The 18,512-nt window shown below is 39.4% G+C and overlaps 2 protein-coding genes across 3 annotated transcripts; one reads left to right on the forward strand and one right to left on the reverse strand.

The window, feature by feature from the left end:
- On the reverse strand, positions 1-8,304 carry LOC111320643 (uncharacterized). 2 transcript variants are annotated; one of them, XM_088724852.1, is made up of 7 exons: positions 8,135-8,304; positions 5,722-5,797; positions 4,952-5,049; positions 4,124-4,519; positions 2,977-3,196; positions 1,835-2,142; positions 1-1,161 (listed from the first exon to the last, which is right to left on the reverse strand). In XM_088724852.1, exons 3-7 carry the CDS (start codon positions 4,998-5,000, stop codon positions 980-982), a joined length of 1,155 nt encoding a protein of 384 aa, XP_088580978.1. In that variant the 5' UTR covers positions 5,001-5,049; positions 5,722-5,797; positions 8,135-8,304; the 3' UTR covers positions 1-979. The 2 variants fall into 2 exon arrangements, with proteins under 2 accessions (XP_088580978.1, XP_022779036.2); XM_022923301.2 differs by lacking the exon at positions 5,722-5,797 and having other exon boundaries at positions 8,135-8,303.
- A 7,911-nt stretch (positions 8,305-16,215) lies between these two features.
- Positions 16,216-17,046, forward strand: LOC148728057 (alpha-1A adrenergic receptor-like; the record flags this gene model as incomplete). The annotated part of the gene is made up of 1 exon (XM_088724913.1): positions 16,216-17,046. A coding segment is annotated over one exon (777 nt), but the record flags the coding sequence as incomplete, so codon positions are not given.
- Between the last annotated feature and the right edge of the window lie 1,466 nt (positions 17,047-18,512).

Here is an 18,512-nt window from a genome sequence, read left to right on the forward strand (position 1 = left end):
TCTAAAACAGAAAATTTTATTAGCACAACACTGTTTAAACAAAACGAAAAAATGAGTATTCTAGAAAATTTACTTGACGGATTTGGTGAAAATTAAAAGAAAAATAACTACAAACCAGTCACCACTCAAACTTAAATAGTAGCAAGTCCCATTTTTCTTGTGCAGTACACTTGTACCAAGCGTTTTCCCAACGAGCAGTAACAGACGCAAATGTGCTACTTTTCAAAATTGACTTTTTACTTCAATCATAAACAGATGGCATGATGGCATGAAAAAACAGCATAAAATAATGTAATAACATGTAGGTGTCTTAAACGTTTCTGTTCAGTATTCGTTTTAGCATGAAAAAGTAGAAAAAAGTACAAAATTACACTGAATCACTCGTAAATCTCCTAATTCTCATATTTCGCCACAAACACTCCTCTAGCTGGCAGAAATTAAAAATTTCCTCGCCTGAATCAGGTCAATATATTTTTCCTTTTTCTGATCAGTTGATTTACTATTTCTAATATCTTCACTCAATTTCAGATTTACAAAACTAACTTCATGGGAGTTGGGTTTGATTTGTGTGAAAAGAAACAACTTGTCTATACTCCGGAGCAACAAGCAAAATACTCTTGAAGCGAGGGGGGGGGGTCTAGTTAATTTCCATGAAGCTATGATGTAGATTATCATAGAAATGTAAAATTAAGTTTTTGTTCTGCTCTGGTAAAATGGGAAACTATCACGGTGCATGACCTTGTGGCAAGACCTTCCCTCTCCCCCCAATTCCTATCACCGCTCCCCCCTCCCCCATCAAAAGTATGAAAGATTGTTCTCGCTACTTAACGCTTATTTGTTTATCTCTGTGTTCACCAAGCTTATCCCAGTTGATAAAAAAGTGATGCCGTATATTTGTAAATGACAACCTATACTAAAATGAATGAATATGATTTTAGGTTCTAAGATACATATGCTGTTTTTCGCTGATGACCAGACGCTACAGTTCGGGTGCTTGTGAAGCAATGTAGATGTCACCACGTTGTCTGCGCTTGTTGCGGCTGCGCAGTATCAGGTAAACGGTGAGGCAGATAATTGCCACGGCGAGAACACCGCTGATCGCTACTGTTGTTATCGTACTGGTTGAGAGGGACTGGGTCTCATTCTCTTCGCCTGATCCAGCTGTGAAGAGAAAATAAATAACGGGCATTAAACTTGTATTAGAGCAGTTTTAAATTGAGTTTCGAAAGCACTTCAGGATTTTGTTGGTTTTGTTTCACTTCATTCTATGATTGGTTAAGAAGAATAACTCCTTTTCCTCAATTGATTAAATTCAAAACCAAAACTAACTGCGACAAGTTGGTTTGCATTTTTCTCCGCTTTAATCAATTTGCTTGTTTTTAATTTGAGTTTTGATCAGCTATTTCCTGAAAGTTTCTTTCACTCTGATTGGTCACTGGTAATACGCTGGCTGTGGTGTTGTGACACCTAATTGAGGACAAATCTATGCCGTAAAAGACATTTTATTTTCGTGAGTTTTTCTTCCGTTCTCTGTCTCAGCTAATATCAATAGCTGAACATCTTTCTATGCTCAACAGCTGAGCTTAAAAAAAAAATGCTTTCGCTTGGGATGCTTTTGAAATTGCTGCTCCGAACAGTTTGCAGGACAGCTGTCGCATATGGCTTCACGAAAACGCAAAAACTTGCCAAGTAGTCCTTGATAGCCCAGGCGATATAGAGTATAATTCAAATAGGATCTGGGACGTGACCATACCCTTTAATATGGATCTCAACGCATTCTACGTGTACCTTAAGTTTATAAACAACCAATTAACAATGAATGAATGCCTCATACTTTCTTTCTCTTCCTCATCGTTTTCAAAAATAAAAGGCCCCGTAGACACGTGATACACTTTCGTTTCGTCCATTGTTGACCTTTTTTTCCTGGAACTAGGACACGCGCTATTGGATGGGCACTCGCATGCTGAAGGGCTTTTGTTTGCCAGACAGACCCTCAGAACGCAGTGGAAGTAAACCGGGTCACCTCCCTCGGCTCCATAGTACCTAAAGGACTGAATGGAAAACATTTCTTTGGGGCTGTCACTTTTGCAAGAGTAGGACAAAGTGTCTCCGAGGTCATCACTGGTGTATTTGTTGCCACAACTGTTTGAAAAAAGGATCAGTAGAAATCATTTAAGTCTAATATCACAAAATATATCTTAATTAAATTTGAACAACATCGCGCCGATTAAGAACTTTTGAAGTCCGATCGACATGGAGAGAGAGAGAGATTACAGCGTTACTCTGCGGAATTGTCCTTTGTTGCATTGCTCTTAAGCTGAATAACCTTGCAGACAGTGGCTTTATTTCATGGGTGGAAGAAAAACAAATCCTTCGCGTACTATTTGAAGATGTTGCCTTGATTGACGATTGGTTACAAACGACATCCATGATAAACAAAACGGAGAACGACAATCCACTCCTATTGGAAATTCACAGGAATTTTATGTAGTTGGCGGTTTGTCGTTTCGCCATGGGTTTTGGGAACAATTAAGGATGGTACCAGCGTTAGACATTGTCCCGGCCTCCTTTTGTAATTGTGCTTCTCTGAATTTTCTCAGTCCCCAGTAGCTTGGAGTGTCCCCATAGTTTTTAAGTATTTACAGACGCCCATTCCTTGGAGCGTTCAATTCTCATACTGAGCCTATGTCACGGCATTCTCACAAAACGGTTTATCTTTAGACTATCTTTTTCCCGGAGAAATAAAGAGTTAAGTTATAAATTAACGACCTGCTAATCGTGATTGGTCGAAAGACCTCCGTGGAGAATCCCATTTCGCGGTAAATTCAAGCTGAAAATGGTCTTGTCTTAGAAGACACCGCGACATAAACAAAGGGTAGTTGAACGTTCCAAGGAATTGGCTCCTTGTTATTATAACTAGCTTTAGATTCAGGAGTATTTCTTCGTTTTCTCCAGCCACCACCGAAGACCACCTACCCTTCCTCTATCAGAGTAACTCTCCCTTTCTCAGAATCCGGGCGGTAGCTCTTTGACGAATAGCAGTGAACAGGAAAAAGGTCAAGATTGGGTGCAGCGCTTGAGGTCACAACTGAAGCCCGGAAGTACAACATTTTTTTCAGTGGAACTTTGTTGGGAACTTCTCCAGTGTAATTGGCATAGAGGAACGCACGAAGATTAAAGCTGAAAAACGCAGTGCCTAGGAAGGACAAGAAAATAAAATTCTGTTTTGAATCTATCGAATCTATCGATCGAATCTATCGATAATATTTAACAAATGGTAAACACCACAGCGTACACCATTGAGTTATGGTTGCACATGGGAGGTTGCTAAACATGAAAGAAGCATAAGGGTCGCGCGAGGCGATAGCCGAGAGCGACTCTAGCCTCCTGAGTGCTTAGAAAACCTCTTAAGTGCATCCATAACTCAATAGTGTATGCTGTGGTGTTTACGATTTGTTTTATAACAGAACATTGATTCATTGTAGCAAAACAGTTCCCCTTTATTTAACAAATCTTACGCGCGCGCGGAAACTTGTGTATGCATTTACTCACTACAGCAGCGTACACCCATGGCCAAGTGGTGAACACTAAATTGACCAATCAGTGCATGCGCTTTACTTTGGTAATGTTATAAAAAAAATAATAGCAATTGCATGGTGACTTGCTTATGCCGAAAAGAATAGCGTTAATCTCAGTGCTTTATCATATCCCAGTTATCCAATAAAATTTTACCCCGGTGATCATATTCCCTAAAGGCAACCAAAAGAGCGGGGATAGCGCAGTGATAAGAGCGCTCGCCTCCCATCGCTGTGGACCTGGGTTCTATTCCTGGACTTGGCGTCACATGTGGGTTGAGTTTGTTGTTGTTTCTCGTCCTCGCTCCGAGGGTTTCTCTTCAGGTCCGCCGTTGTTCCTCCCTCCACAAAAACCAACATTCTAAATTCAAATTCTTGCGAGAAACAATGGACAAAAACACCTCACGGAATGTCCACTGATAAATTCTCATTATCAAAATAGTTACTGATATTGAAAAATCCAAGTTTTCACATTATCCCATTCAGAACCCTCTTTAATTGAAATAGAGTTAAACATGGTGTTCGTTAACGATCTCATTTCTACATACTTGAATCGTTGTCTTCCCGGTTCTTAATCGGTACAAAACTGGCTGAGGACGTGTTTTGATTGTAATATGAACACGACACATAGTACAGGTGGTCATAGCCACGCAGCTGTTCGTTGCTGGAATTTCCCTTTGTCTTTGTTGGGTTGATTCTCAAGACATATTTGATACTGCTGTTAGCAGGCTGTTCTGAATGCCATGCACAGTCAGGCAGTTTCAGGGCACTGTAGGTTACTGTCTTGTTACCAAACACTGGCTTGCATGTGCTGTTGTTCTGTAATTGCCACTCATGTTCCTTCCACTCGTCAAGATCATTTACGTTTGTGATTTTGATATCGATCGTATGATTGTTGTTGCAAGTAACTTTACCTTCTGGTGCATCATACATATGGCTTGTCCCTGCGATATAAAACAATAAAACATGCTCGAAAATAGATTTGAAAATGTACACTTCTTTAGTGAAATTCACTCGAGAGTTGAATGGATCTTCTTTTTTCCCTAAAAGGCCTCTGTATCCGATGTAATGAACCTTTGCACGTTCGCAGCTTCAAGGACAAGGACAGATGATAATAATAATTATGAGTATTTGTCAATTTTTTTCCGCCATGTCAGATTTTGAAACGGCGTCGAAGATACTTTTCCAAAGAAATGTATGCGATCCCTCAAAGAGGAATTCATGGTTTCTTGAACAGGAGTTAGAGGCTAGTGAGAGAAAATTGAACTGTACAATGAGTTTCACTCGGTTCCGCCTCAAGTAGTTTGAAGAATCTTTCAAATTCATTTTGAATCTCATCTACCACCTGTTGATATGAAAGAAAAATTTAGCCTTACCAAGCCTGAAAAGAGTTCCAAATACCGCCAAAATAATTAGGGTCTTCATGTTTCACTGTAAATGTTTCCCCTGGTATAGATCTCTTGAAAATCTGCTCCTGTTAAAATCAACAACAGCAATAAACGAAAACGAATAACTGGATGAAGGGCTAAACGCTCGAAATGTCAGCTTGAGAACTCTTTACGAGGCTAATCTAACCGTCCCCCCGTTAGCTCAATTGGTTAGAGTGCCAGATTGTGTTGTGCGCGAGGTCGAGGGTTCGAGCTCCGGCCGGACCAATACTCATGGTCTTAAAATAACTGAGGAGAATTTGCTACCTTTCTATAATATCAAGAAATAGATAGATATTCTAGTCTTCTCGGATAAGGACGAATAAACCATAGGCCCCGTCTCCTGCAGGGTTAGGGGTAGGAGACGTCAATTAAATTTTCCACGCAAGAGATTATTGTGTGGTGGATGTCCTCCCCTGGGGTGGGTTGGGTGGGTATTTAAAGTGTTGGTCTTAGAATCCTATTGTTTCTACACCTACCTTAAGGTAAATCTCTAAATTAAATCAAAAAATCAAATCAATTTACATTATCAACTCAGGTGATAAAACCAAATTATCTTCAGAAACAAAAAAGTTTCGCAAGACACAAATTCTTTACTCATAGTTGTTCGGGACGGTTGAAGTAGTATAATTTCTCCTCAGTTCACCGCTCGCCTAAAAGAGCTCTTCCTATATGAGAAAATTCTTGGTGAGTGACAAACAACTTAAAGTTTAATTTACCTCATGGATAAAACGCGTGGAAGAATTAAGGAGGCCACTCGCTTTCATCAACTTTAACCAAAATTCAATTGTTTTTCTGGAAAAGAGAATCAGAAGTTTCCAATCTAAAATTAAACTTAGGGTGATGTTTACATCATAAAATTGCTCTCGATTGTATCATTTAGACCACCGGAAATTCTTTTCTTCAACTCATTTAAACATTTAGCATTTTTGCCTACACTGATCATGTTAGCACATATCGCTGATTAATTAATGATAAACATCAAAATTTCTCGAAAATTTACGGAAAAACGGTACAACTTTCTTCACAAAATACAAAAAGACACATTCTTCTTTGATGTAGAGCCTCATAGAATTTTCTAGCTTGGAGCACAGTATAGTCCTGTGGTTTAACTGAAGACCATTTGTGAAGTTCTCATAATGAAATATTCAAATGAAAATATAGATTATAAGATCGTAATCATTTCCTCGTAGATTGACTTAATGAACACTTGGATATGATAAATAAAATCTTGTAAACAATGTTTGTCTAAGAAATAATTTGGATATATCAACAAAGTTGAAGTGGTAAATTGGCCACCGTAACGATTACAAAAGCTGACGTTTCGAGCGTTAGCCCTTCGTCGGAGCGACAATTCGCTCCGACGAAGGGCTAACGCTCGAAACGTCAGCTTTTGTAATCGTTACGGTGGCCAATTTACCACTTCAACTTTGTTGATATATCCAAATTATTTCGTTACTCCCACCGACGCAGCCCCAAACAGTTTCTTTCGAAACCATCAGCCTTAATGTTTGTCTAAGGCTTTGCACATCCGCTGGTTACCTGTTCCATTATCACGTAATGATCATAATGAAAAGCTACGGAAATTTCCTTTGTCTTTTGAAAGAATCCTCAGCTTTTTAAGAATTAATGGCAAGAACCAAATATGATTCAGCTTTTACGCGATGTGCAAAACTTCGTATAACCGACAACCCCTATATTGCCATCACGTTTCATTGGTTTGGTAACGTGGATTTTTAGTGGTTCTGCTGCTGTGACGTGTCAAGGTTTGCCGGGTTTATCTCAATTTTAATCGCGAAATTCACAGAGAAACGTTTGTTTCAGTACGAAGACATAATATCATCAGAAACACAGATAAGGCAGTTGGTATAAGTATTACAAGTTTGTAAGGTTTATTCCTTATGTGGTACTTTTAGATATTTTGTCTCTTTTTATCTTCCGGGCCTTGAGCATAACTGTAGCTGAAGAAATCAGAAAAAAGGGGCCACCGAAACAAGTTAAGTCAAGGCGCGCGAAAATGTTGCAGAAAGAGACACTCCTTTCCGTCATGAACATTATTAAATCATTATTAAATCTATCTGACCTTTTACTTTGTTTTCCACTGTTAAACTAATTTCCACAGGAATCTCGAAAACCCATCCGAACGAAGAATCCAAGAGCACCGCATCGGTATAACAAAAGAATTAGTTATTAACATCGGCTTAAGATCGACTCGCTTACTTCACCTATTCAAATAATGTAACACTTGTTCTCTGTGGTTAAATACCAGCTTAAAGCTGTAATTATCACATGAAAGTGTAGGTGCCCGACCCGACTTCGTTCTGTTTAATATCAAGGCTAACAGTTATTTGAAATTCTTTTTCGCCCTAATGCTTTTGTAAGTTGTTTTTGTAACTGCGTTCCAACCTATTCTGATAATCAGGAATTTTCTAGCATCGATACGATACTATTCCCTTTCGAAAGGAAAAACTTACTTTCGCAAGCTCTTGCTGAAATTGCCTCGCGGTTTAGTAACTTTTTGTCGTCAAAGCGTTCACACGGCTTTCAAAACTGCAGTGATGCCAAATTCAAACAAACGCCCACCTTTTTACACCCGTAGATTAGTGTTTGGTTCACCCTTCGATCTCTAAGGCATTTTTTATTGCGTAAACTTACGAGGAAATATCTTTAAACCCGAGCCACACCTATGCGTGGCTGATCACTGAGAGATCAAAGGTCCACTGTATTAGAATGTACTTTCAATCGATTGGAATTGAAATTTTCTTTCTTTAGGCTCGAAATTCCATCGTCATTTTTTGGCGAACTTGATGAAGATTGACGAGATTGGCTATGGGGACCACTGGAAACCAATCGCCATAGATAAAGCACACATATATAGCAACCGCGCTGTGTACCATCATTAGGTTCTCAGAAGCTGTTTTAGACTTCGTATGCAAAGTAGTACGCGTGTAAAACAAGCCCTTACTTTTGTTAACATTTGGATTCATACTTTCTGGCGGCGTTGGGGTTTTAACGATAGTTTATGGAACTATTTGCTTATTGCACGATTGTTCTATGAAAACGAAGCAAAAATGTTTTGCACAATCACTAAAAATTCAATTTAAAATAAGATTGCAAAATGATTTTACTCACGGGTTTTGTTCCTCCTGCTAAGACTGACTTTTCTCAGGCTTGCTTCAGACCGTAAATGTTTCCCAGCCCTTATCGTTGCGACGGGGTGTCGAAATGGAATTTCTATGGCGAGATAATTTCTTTATGTACTTTGTGCTCTGATCGACGTTTTTTTGTCTAATTTTGTTTACAGTTCATGATATTGGAATCGGCCTGTCTCCTAATCAAATTAAAGTAAACAAAATTGTTAGCATTACAGTAAAAAGTTACAGGAATACCTTCACTCAAGTTTTGCTCAACCTGACCACTTTACCATGTTTTCCTTTTTAACATGTCCTTAGTGGTATGAAATGGCATTTGATCAATTACAACATCCATTACTTTTATCATTACACATCTGGTTTGTTTTGTTTGTTGAGACTGAAGTGTTTTTCGTGGGCGTAAATAAATTTAAAATACAAATTAAGTGGGCGAACATCAATGCCTTATTTCTTTACGCTAGTGACGCAGCGGATACATACATTCTTCATTTTTATTGCCAGAGAGCTTGTCAGTTAATTCCATCTAGCAAGGGCAGGAAAGTGAAGCTGATCGAAAAATTCGAAATTGGGAGCTTAAAGTTAATATTGAAGTTGATAAACGAGGTTGAAATTCTATTCCATGTGGCAACAAAGTGGTGGATCTGGTTGGAGAACAATAACACCTTGACGAAACTTCAGTTGCTACAATAGAAAGTGCATCCAAGCGAAGCTAATAAAAGCAAAATATTTATTGTTTGAACCAAAGGCACCTAGCAACCAATTCTTGGAAAAGCTTGTGAGAGAATAAACTCTGACTAAATCTCAGGCTCGAGATGAACGAGCGACTACTCGAAGCTGTGCCACAAAACTTGTTTTGACGTTAGAACCGCAGCTGACAATTATTTTAGCGCACAAAGTCGAAAAAAAAAAGACATCGTGGTTATTGTTTATCAACTTGTTTTGTAATGCGGAACTAAGGTGCATTTCTCGCTATTTCCAAGATTGGAAGAGTAACCCGGCCATCGGCTGCATGGCAGAAAATTAAATGGGAATCTGGAAAGACTGGAAGGACTAGGGTAGTTTTTTTTATTTTCTGTAAATGTACTCTGAGTGAAATTTCTGCATTCCAGTGCTCAGCATCGTCACGTCTGTCCCCAGTCCAACTCGTTTTTACACTTGAACCAGTTCTTTCATTTGAATACCGCGCGCAGACTATCGCAACAAAACGCGTATACAGTATCTACTCACTGTGTTTCACCTCCCTTAAGGTGAAAGCTTCTGGTCAAACGCGCAACACAGACTTGTATGAAACCAGTCTTCAATCTCCTGTGCAAAGCCACTTGCTGAAGGTAACAGCAGATAGATCGAAATTCACTCCAATGAGGTGCTTTTTTGCCTCTAATATGCTGTTTATTCCTCGTATCCCGAGTTGTCCAAACCGTTTTTAAAAGTTCCTATCGCGTCTTGCTCTCCTACAAGGTTTACATATCCGATTAGGTGCTCATCAAAGTTATAGCACAAGTTCACCTTCCGCAAAGGAAAGAAATGCGTTAGATATAGTTTAGACCTATTAAAGTTTTATCTTAATTCGCTTATGCATACTTTACAAGCAATTTCCTCCCCAAAATGATCCAAACTTGAGATTCTTGCCCAATAGTTGGGATCTGTAAAATAATAACTGATTACAATAGTATTCAAATAAAACGTCCTCACTTTAAATTCTGGATTTAAATCTCCAAAGACACAAAAGAATCGGAACTGAAAGGACTCCGGCAGTAACAATATCCTGGATAGATCAAGAATCTGAATTATCTGCTCTCTCGCAATTTTAACTGAGGGACAAGCCAGGAAACCCTGGGGAAAAGGTTGTATGTTGTTATGTTCTCGGGCAAGACACCCCTATGAAGATGACTGACAAGGAGACGCGGTGGCGGGGGCCGGTTTATGAAGGAGGGGGGCCGTGGATCAGCAAGGTCTGCCTGGGGAAGACGTTTTCCTCTTACAGTGCCCTTTACACCATTGGACCCGTAAGAAAATTCATCGTAAATGTACCCAATGAATAATTGCTGTAGAGGGAGTCCTGAGAGTGCTTCCGACCTGACGAAAATTGAAAGCGGAGTCGTAAGCGGAGTCAAGAGCTCGACGGAATCGAAATCGCGTGTCGGAAAAATCAGAATGGTTGCATCATTCTTCCAAGTCCGATTATGACACCGTATGATCGAGTAGATACTAGATCGTAAAAGTCGCAAGCAGTAACAGAACCCATGTGAGTTCTCAAGCCATCGGTTAGCTTACAATTCAACTCAAACAATTAAGAGTTCACAGATCGCAAGCGATGGATTTGAGTCACAAGCATGATTATTCTGCTTCCGATTTTAACCGGATCGTATCGCTCTGCGCTATTAGAATTACCTGGAGTAATTCTTATGCCATGAAGAACTATAACTACCTTCCGTGTGACGACTATGTTCTGCATCCTCGCTTGCGCGGAGTAATTCACTGCGTATAAACTTCGTCAAAGCCTTTGACGAAGTTTATCTGCGCAGGGAATTAATTCGCGCACGCGAGCGAGGATGTAGAACATAGTCGTCACGGAAACTAGGTGCTATTTACGATGTGACGGTGAGGTATTCTGAAAATTATTGCTTCGAGAAACTAGATATCATAAAAGGAAAGATACCGGAGGAAATTCACTTTCCCACTCAGAGATATTCCATCGATAGATTCGCTGGGTATCGACAATTGGTGCCGCAAACCATGGAGCGAAAATTTATTTATTAACTTCTCCACTACAAAGTACGGCAGGAGAACCGCAACAGCGGGTAGCCAGTTACTTCGGGCCCTGAAGAAATGAAGAACGGTTATCAAAATTTTACAGCCGGCTAAGATGAAAAAAATTTTACTCCCATTGTTGAGTCGGTAACTGCAGAAAACATTGAAGAGGAAGCAGAGAGTGTTTCCTATGAGAATGAGTTAGTTTTTTTGGCCGCTTTTAAGAAGTTGCGTTTGTCTTCGTTCAGCGTCGCCAGTGTTGAGATAGCACTAAGACTGACTTTCTGTAAAATACCACGGATAGATGTGCACGATGGAAAAATCGAAATCTTCCGAACTTTGCCACATTAATGCCCTCGTGAAACTATTTCAGAAAATACAAGATTCAGTTTCTTGTGATTAATATTTTCCAAAAATCAAGAATTTGATCCTTTTCCACCAGTTAAAAAAGTAAACAATTGATTATGACTTCGTAGTGGCAATTATTTGAAAGGAAAAGCATTTTTATTGTGCGAAATTGAGCTGTAAACCTCATGACAACACTTCCCGTACCTGCGCATTTATTTACTTTGAAGCCTGGCTTGTACCAGTTATCTAAATATGCAAAGTGTTCATCAAAATGTTCGCATTTCGTCTGAAAGAAATCGTACGAGCAATGATGGAAGAATAGGACAAACATTTACTCACCTCATATACATATGTTGTTGAAAAAAGACCAAAATCCCTCTGCTAAACTAGATTGCGTGACATCCTCTTTGATATTGGACCCAGGTAAGGGGGTGGGGGTGGGGTCCAAAGCAGACAAAAACATTCCCAGGTAAATCTCATCGCAAATAAAAACGCTGTGTAGGCTTTTCGAAACAAACAAACAAACAAACAAAATCAATCTTGGGACAGGAGCCGATCTCCTGTTGGGAATTGAAATAGTGACGTTGATTCATCTTAACGCAACCCTCGAGCGGACATGAAAACATAGCGCTTAGGTCTCGGCTCTTTTCCTTCTCATGGGTTTTGGCTTATCGACCGCCTGAGATACTTCTGTGAAGTCCCCTGAGGAGAACTGGCACTCAAAGCTGAGTGGCTGTGAATAATCTGGAACTAAAAGACCAAATGAAAATGCCACAAGTTTCGGCTCCGCAAAAACAACAATTTCATATCGTGTGCAACTTCAGTTCGGCTTTGGCAAAATATATAATTGAGCATAAGAACTATTCAAAAGATGAGCCGAGTTTCAAAGCTAAGTTAACGGTATTCTTTCTAAGTTTTACCTTTTTACGTTGTTAATTAGACTCACGGCGTAAACATTATAAAAGTATCCACCTCTTGGGGTTTCGTTAAGGCGTCCGCTGACCAGTAAAATACTGTATTGTGCCTTAAAAAACGTATTTTCGCGGTGTCTATTGAGGAAATCATCGCGAATTCCAAAGGCTTTTGATTGTTACACAAATTCTCCCAGTGGGCACCATAGGAAATGTGATTAGGAGAACAGTATGGAGAACTAGCATACTGATGACTCCGCAGCTGTTTATCAGATTATAAGCCAAAATCTGTGGCTCAACTTCCGTGGCGTATGATGACTTACAAGGCTCTAAACATTTTTACCGATGATCATTTCGCTCTTGTCATCAAAATGTCAACTTTGTACCGCTTGGGATGCTTCTGAGATGATAAGTTATTTTTATTAAGGAAAACTTAACAGAGATGACCTTTTTGGTACAGTACGTAGAAACTCGAGAAACGTGCTCTGGAAAGAGTATCATATGTAATTCTACTTATTAAATAAACTGCGGTATTTTCCATGGCTTTCCAGCCCTAAGAAAATCCGTTACAACACACGTCTAAAATTACGATAACTTTTCACGTGTGTTTGATGTCGCCAATCAACTGCAGACATATCACTCGCCTTTCGTGCCACTCTACCAGGTCGATGAAGAATGGCAAAGCGAACGTTCACCATCTTCAATTCAAGGCCGTTTGTCGAATTTTGTTGTCCGTAAAGGCCTATGGTGTTTATATAATAAAAAAATAATACTTGGCTGATTATAGATATGTAATTTCTCTTCTTGTTTGGAAACTCGAAAAGGAATTCCTAATCTGCGCGCATCCATGTATTATTCTCTATTTATCAATCGCCAGTGAAGTTTAACTTAGCTTTATTTGTTATGTTTTCATCGCAGATATAGTTTTCTTCATCTACTTGTACCAGCGGTGGATCTATCCAATCGATCCAAAACGTGTCAATGAATTTGGTCTAACTGGTGAACCTGTGGATAATACTGACACAGCAGACCCTAATGAGGCAAGGCCTTCTAAAGATGGTGCTGCAACAGCTGGTAGTGAAGTCGTGTCGGATGAAAAGAATGATTAATTCCATGAACAGCTTGCAATTTTTTAGCAAAATGCGGAATTTAAACTTCAAATTCCACCATTTTGTTGTAAAAGAGTTCACAATTTTATGGAGGTATTATTTACGTTCCATTATAATTTTGACGTCTTCCTGTGTTCCTTAATGAATCATGTATTTATCCAGTGCAGTGACGTAGCAAAAAGATTTACAGTCAAACTAAGTGAAGCGTGCCCCTCAGGATTACATTAATGATTTGATTATTTGAATATTGAACCCGCTAATCGTTTCAGGAGCGCAATAACGAATTGAATATTTGAACATGGAACCCGCTAACTGTTTCAATAATGCAATAATGGATTGATTATTTGAAAATTGAACCCAATAGCCGTATTCGTTTTGAAAAGGCGCGGATAATTGTTCAAATCAGAAGTCCATTTCTGATTGGATTATGCGAACACGTGATGTGGGATCAGAACAATTTCAACATGGCGTCAGACATGGCGGGAAAGGTGAGTTCGAGTTTTGTGTAGAACTTCTTGTAAATGTTGTAAATGGAATGTTATCGAGAGCTTTTTTCGCCTATTTACATCTTGACAAACTTGTAGAAATTCTTGTGTGTATTCATGGTCGAAAAAATAGTTAACGGGCGAAGCCATCGCAAGAAATTTTTTGTTTCGTTAATATTTTACGATCGACTGTTTTCGCAATGTTTTACAGTGCAGTCTGTTCATTTTCAGGATTCGTCGTCAAATAGAACAGTCTTGCTGTACTTCAGAAACGAACTTCTAATTTGAACAATGATCCTCGCCTTTTCAAAACGAATACGGCTATCGGGTTCAATCAGTTCAAATAATCAATCCATTATTGCATTCGTGAAACGGCTAGCGGGTTCACTAATCGAATAATCAATTTATTCTTGCATTCTTGAAACTACTTGCGGTTCAATATTCAAATGATCAATTCATTAATGTAATCTTAAGGGGTACGGTTCACTTAGTTTGACTGTAAACTCTTGCATGATCTTTGACATAGTTTTGCAGTACGGAGTGGGTGAAAATAAATCTACGTGTCCTCAAAGAGGAATTTTTCAACTGGGTGTCGAAAGGAATCCGGGTTTGCATTGATGTTACTTTACTTGTCTTTGAGGGATCACATGATTTTCAGGGGGGGGGGGGAGAGGGGGAGAATCAGCCCTAGCCAACAGAGTATGAATGGGGAGGCTACAGAGAATTGACTGCCAATTGACTGCCAGTGAGGGAGGGGGTGTCAGAATATTACAGTCTCATGGGGGGAGGATCAGGTACATTTCATCACGACACAACCAAAATCTTATCACCCTCTCCCACGCCGTACCCCAGTTCACGGGATACTTTTAATTCAGTGTAGCTCTCTTTATTCGTAATACAGAAAGGGGTCCAAACATCGTGGAAAAATAAAGTCCAATGATCTACGAGGTGAAATTTGCCTTGAATCTGCTGGTGGAGAAAAAGCGTTCTGCGCACAGGTCACTCACACTTCCCGCACTTCAACACTCTTTAGCATTGCAACTTCGAGAACGTTCAAACTAGCCATGTTTTGTTTTTGCATCTGTTTTCTTGAACTTTTTGGGCTCGCGTCAGAGCCAAAGGAGACTGAAATTTCCCAATTAATTTAAAAATTATACAAGTGAGATTTATAACCAGCTTGATTTTAAGGAGGCTCGTAGCCTTACCTAGCGGATTTTTAAACTCATGAAATGTCAGTGAAAGGGTGACTTCCGGAGAAAATTTTAGAAAACCGGACATTTGATGTGTTAGATCCCCAACTGAAAAAAAATCAGACGTTTTACGTGTGCCAACCCCACAACCAGGGAAAATAATTACATCCAAAAATTAGCGTGAGTTAGTATTTAGAGATGGAATTGGTCCGTCCAAAGCCTCCTCTGACAGACCTAACTGCAGACGGTTGGGAAATGAGAGAACTTTAATCAATTTGAGCTCTAATTATGTAATTTTTTGTTCTTGCAGCTTTGGCATACTATCAAGAAGAAATGTCAGAAGGAACAAGAAAATAATGTTCTGAGACAGAGAAAAATACGCATGTAAGTTTGAAATGTGCCAACATCAGACAACTAGATAAGTCTGTCTGGTCATAAAGGGTGAAATTAAACACGAAAAGAGTGAGTATGCGAAAAACCTTTTTTGTCCATGATAAAGTGGTGTTTTGAACTTTCTCCGACTTAACTACAGCATAATTTTCTGAACAAATCGTCGTTTCTATGCAATGCTTTAACTCAAGATCAAAACGAAATATGCAAATATGTTAGGTGCAGGTAATTTTCTTTGAACGTTAACATGTTCAAAGTTAAAAGTTATTAATATGCAAACGATATTAAACTGGCGTCATTGAATTCAAACAGGTTGGGGGATCTTTCCCTATTTCATCGGTTCCAAGTGGAATCAAAATGTCATTAAGGAACACTTTTTCTCCGCACAAATAATTTAAAGGGCCTGTAAGCTGTTCTCAAGAAACTTAAGTTGCAAAATGTCTTAATTCATCTCCTAGTAACAAAACCTGAACTATGGAGCATCTCGTAAACTGAGAATAGCTGAGTTTTGAACGGAACAGCTGTTAGGTGTAGTTCATCTGTCTACTGCGGTTTAAAAAAGTTAAATTTTTTTCTCCTATTTAATCATCCTAGCTAGAAATACATTGAAAAGCTGCAGTTTACCTGTAGCACTGGTTAAGTGAATTGCAAAGTTCTCAGTTTTGAGTGCATGTGAACAGTATTTTCTGGTTGGCCGGATTCAGATACGGAGTTGCTTTGAAAAGCGCTCTTAGTTCGACTATGAAACACAACTGCAAACATTTCCAACTGTGTACTTGTAAGGAACAGCAATAAAAAACTTGACATCCCTTCCAAACAATTTAACAAACGATAATCAATCGTTACGGTGGCCAATTTACCATTTCAACTTCGGATATATCCAACAAACGACAGTTCAGTTCCTTCAGATAAAGCGTCTTGTGCTGAACTTGGATTTACCGCAAAAGTTTTCGGCGGTGTGTGCTGTGGGTCTGTGTCCGTATTCGGATCGATTGGTAATTTTCTTGTCATTCTGGGAATTTGTCGGACACCACGCTTAAGAAACATCTACGGTCTTCAGATTGCAAACCTCGCTGTAGCTGATTTCATCGCGTCATCCACAGGAATTCCTCCGTTTTACTTTGCCATAATCCAGAGTTCCATCTACAATTTTCATCTCGCTCCGCTCAGCGCACACATCGGTGAGGCAATTTTTCGCATGTCCATCGATTCCTCGCTAATGGCTCTAACTTGTCTGAGTTTTGATCGTTCTTTCGCTATTTGCTACCCCTTGAAACACAAGTTATTTATGAATTTTATGAGACTAAAAGCGATGATTGTTGTAGTGTGGTTAATTCCCGTTACAATCATGGTTTGGCATTTTTTCGAGCACTCGTGTCGCTATGTAGAATCTTCTATTTACAAACTGTGTGTGGTCATGATAATCGGGAGTGGAATTGCCGCCATAGTCAACGCGTATAAGAGTTCTTCTAGAGTATCAGACATAAACCAAAATCAAAATAGAGACCAAATTTCTGTACTTCACCAGAGGAACAAGCAGGTTGCGAAAACCGTTTGTTTTGTCGTCCTCTTGTTCTCTTTTTGTTGGACTGCTTCGGCAGTGACAAAGGTGAAGAATTGTGCGGGGGGTTTTACCACTCGCTTGGCGAATTAACAAGAGGTACTGAGACTCTGTAATTTTCTTCTTTATTCTCCTACACTGCTGCTTCTACTGCAGCTAGTTTTCTCTTTCTTTCTCCACTGCTTATTTCTACTACTTTCAGCAAGGAGTGCCCCAGTATTAAATACAAAAATCACAGACATGTTTGGGTTAGCTGACCGTGGGAATTTCCAAAACAGGATGTTCCGTGTGGGTAAAACTCAAGGTCAGTTTTACCAACGCAAACATGACCACCTAGCAAACTAGTTATCCCGGCTCAACCATAACAAGGGATTAAAATGTCTAGCACGGTGAGAACTGAGCCAAGTTCAAGCACACACTAAAAATAAATGATCAAACTATAGATTCATCAAAATAGCACGTAGGGGCGAAAAGGCGAGACTTAATAAAAGAAAAGGTAAACCTAAGAATACTTGAAATTTAAACCTGCTCTACAACAGAATACCCGTTTGGATTCCGCCTCGTTCTCTTTGTTAGACTTTTGGCTGCTCGCACTCGGATTCGCAAATTCTGCCATGAATTTTATCGCCATCAGAATTATCGCGAGGCATTGAAAACAACCTTAGGTTTTTAAAAGGCAGAAGTTAGAGATAGCCCTTCGCTCGCTTAGCGTTAGCCCTTCGCTCCGACGAAGGGCTAACGCTCGAAACGTCAGCTTTTGTAATCATTACAGTGGCCAATTTACCATTTCAACTTTGTTGATATATCCAAATTATTTAGAAGTTAGAGATACTTTGCGAAATCTTGAAAATGATGCCGGTCTGAAAATCCCCAGAATGGCGTTTCATGTATTGTGCCTACAGAGCAAGCTGTTCTAGTGAATACACTGTTTAAACGTTTTTGCATGAAAGCAACTGTACAGAAAAACTTCTGCATTTTGAATACAGCAGGTCTCATTAGATACAACTGCTTTAAAAAATAAAGCAGCTATGTAATTATCATTGACGAAACTAAAAGTGATCTTCATGCCGGCGGAATGGCGGAATTACTGGTTTCAAGTTGTATCCCCTAAAAAGTAATATTTTCATCATGATTCAGAAACAATTTGATATTCACATAGTTAAAGTTGCTGTTTTTACCAGGCAGGTGAAGAAACACGATGTGTATTTAGTGTTTTGCTCAGTTACCGGGGTTATGTTCCTTTTGACAGTTCTTCAAGTCATTGACGGGTAGTCACTGATAATCTAACCACCATGACACTCCATAGTGAAATGATCGATCCTGGCCTAATTTGCAACCATATTTGACATTATCATCAACTATTGGAAAGAGCACTCACTATAACGAACTTCCCTTTACATAACGAGCTATTCGTGTGACGAAATCCCCTTTATAGACAGACCGTGAGCAGCTGTTCGGACGAAATTTCTCGCGTTGAAACTAAATCCCCATTACACCGAACTCTGGATTGAACGAGATATTCCTGTCAGAACGAACACAAACATGATGAAATCCCCGTCCTAAACGTAATCATCGCTCACCTAAGAAGAAATTTCCGCTAACATAAGAGGCTC

Source organism: Stylophora pistillata, chromosome 6 (assembly GCF_964205215.1).
Source record: "Stylophora pistillata chromosome 6, jaStyPist1.2, whole genome shotgun sequence".
In the NCBI taxonomy this organism is placed as follows: Eukaryota; Metazoa; Cnidaria; class Anthozoa; order Scleractinia; family Pocilloporidae; genus Stylophora; species Stylophora pistillata.

Excerpts from the sequence above, each read along its gene's own strand:
- LOC111320643 (XM_088724852.1), bottom strand. The coding sequence starts at position 5,000 with ATGAAGACCCTAATTATTTTGGCGGTATTTGGAACTCTTTTCAGGCTT. Across the intron at positions 4,520-4,951 it reads TGGAACTCTTTTCAGGCTTG|GGACAAGCCATATGTATGAT; the intron begins GTAAGGCTAAAT and ends TTTATATCGCAG. Across the intron at positions 3,197-4,123 it reads CCGGGAAGACAACGATTCAA|GCACTGCGTTTTTCAGCTTT; the intron begins GTATGTAGAAAT and ends TGTCCTTCCTAG.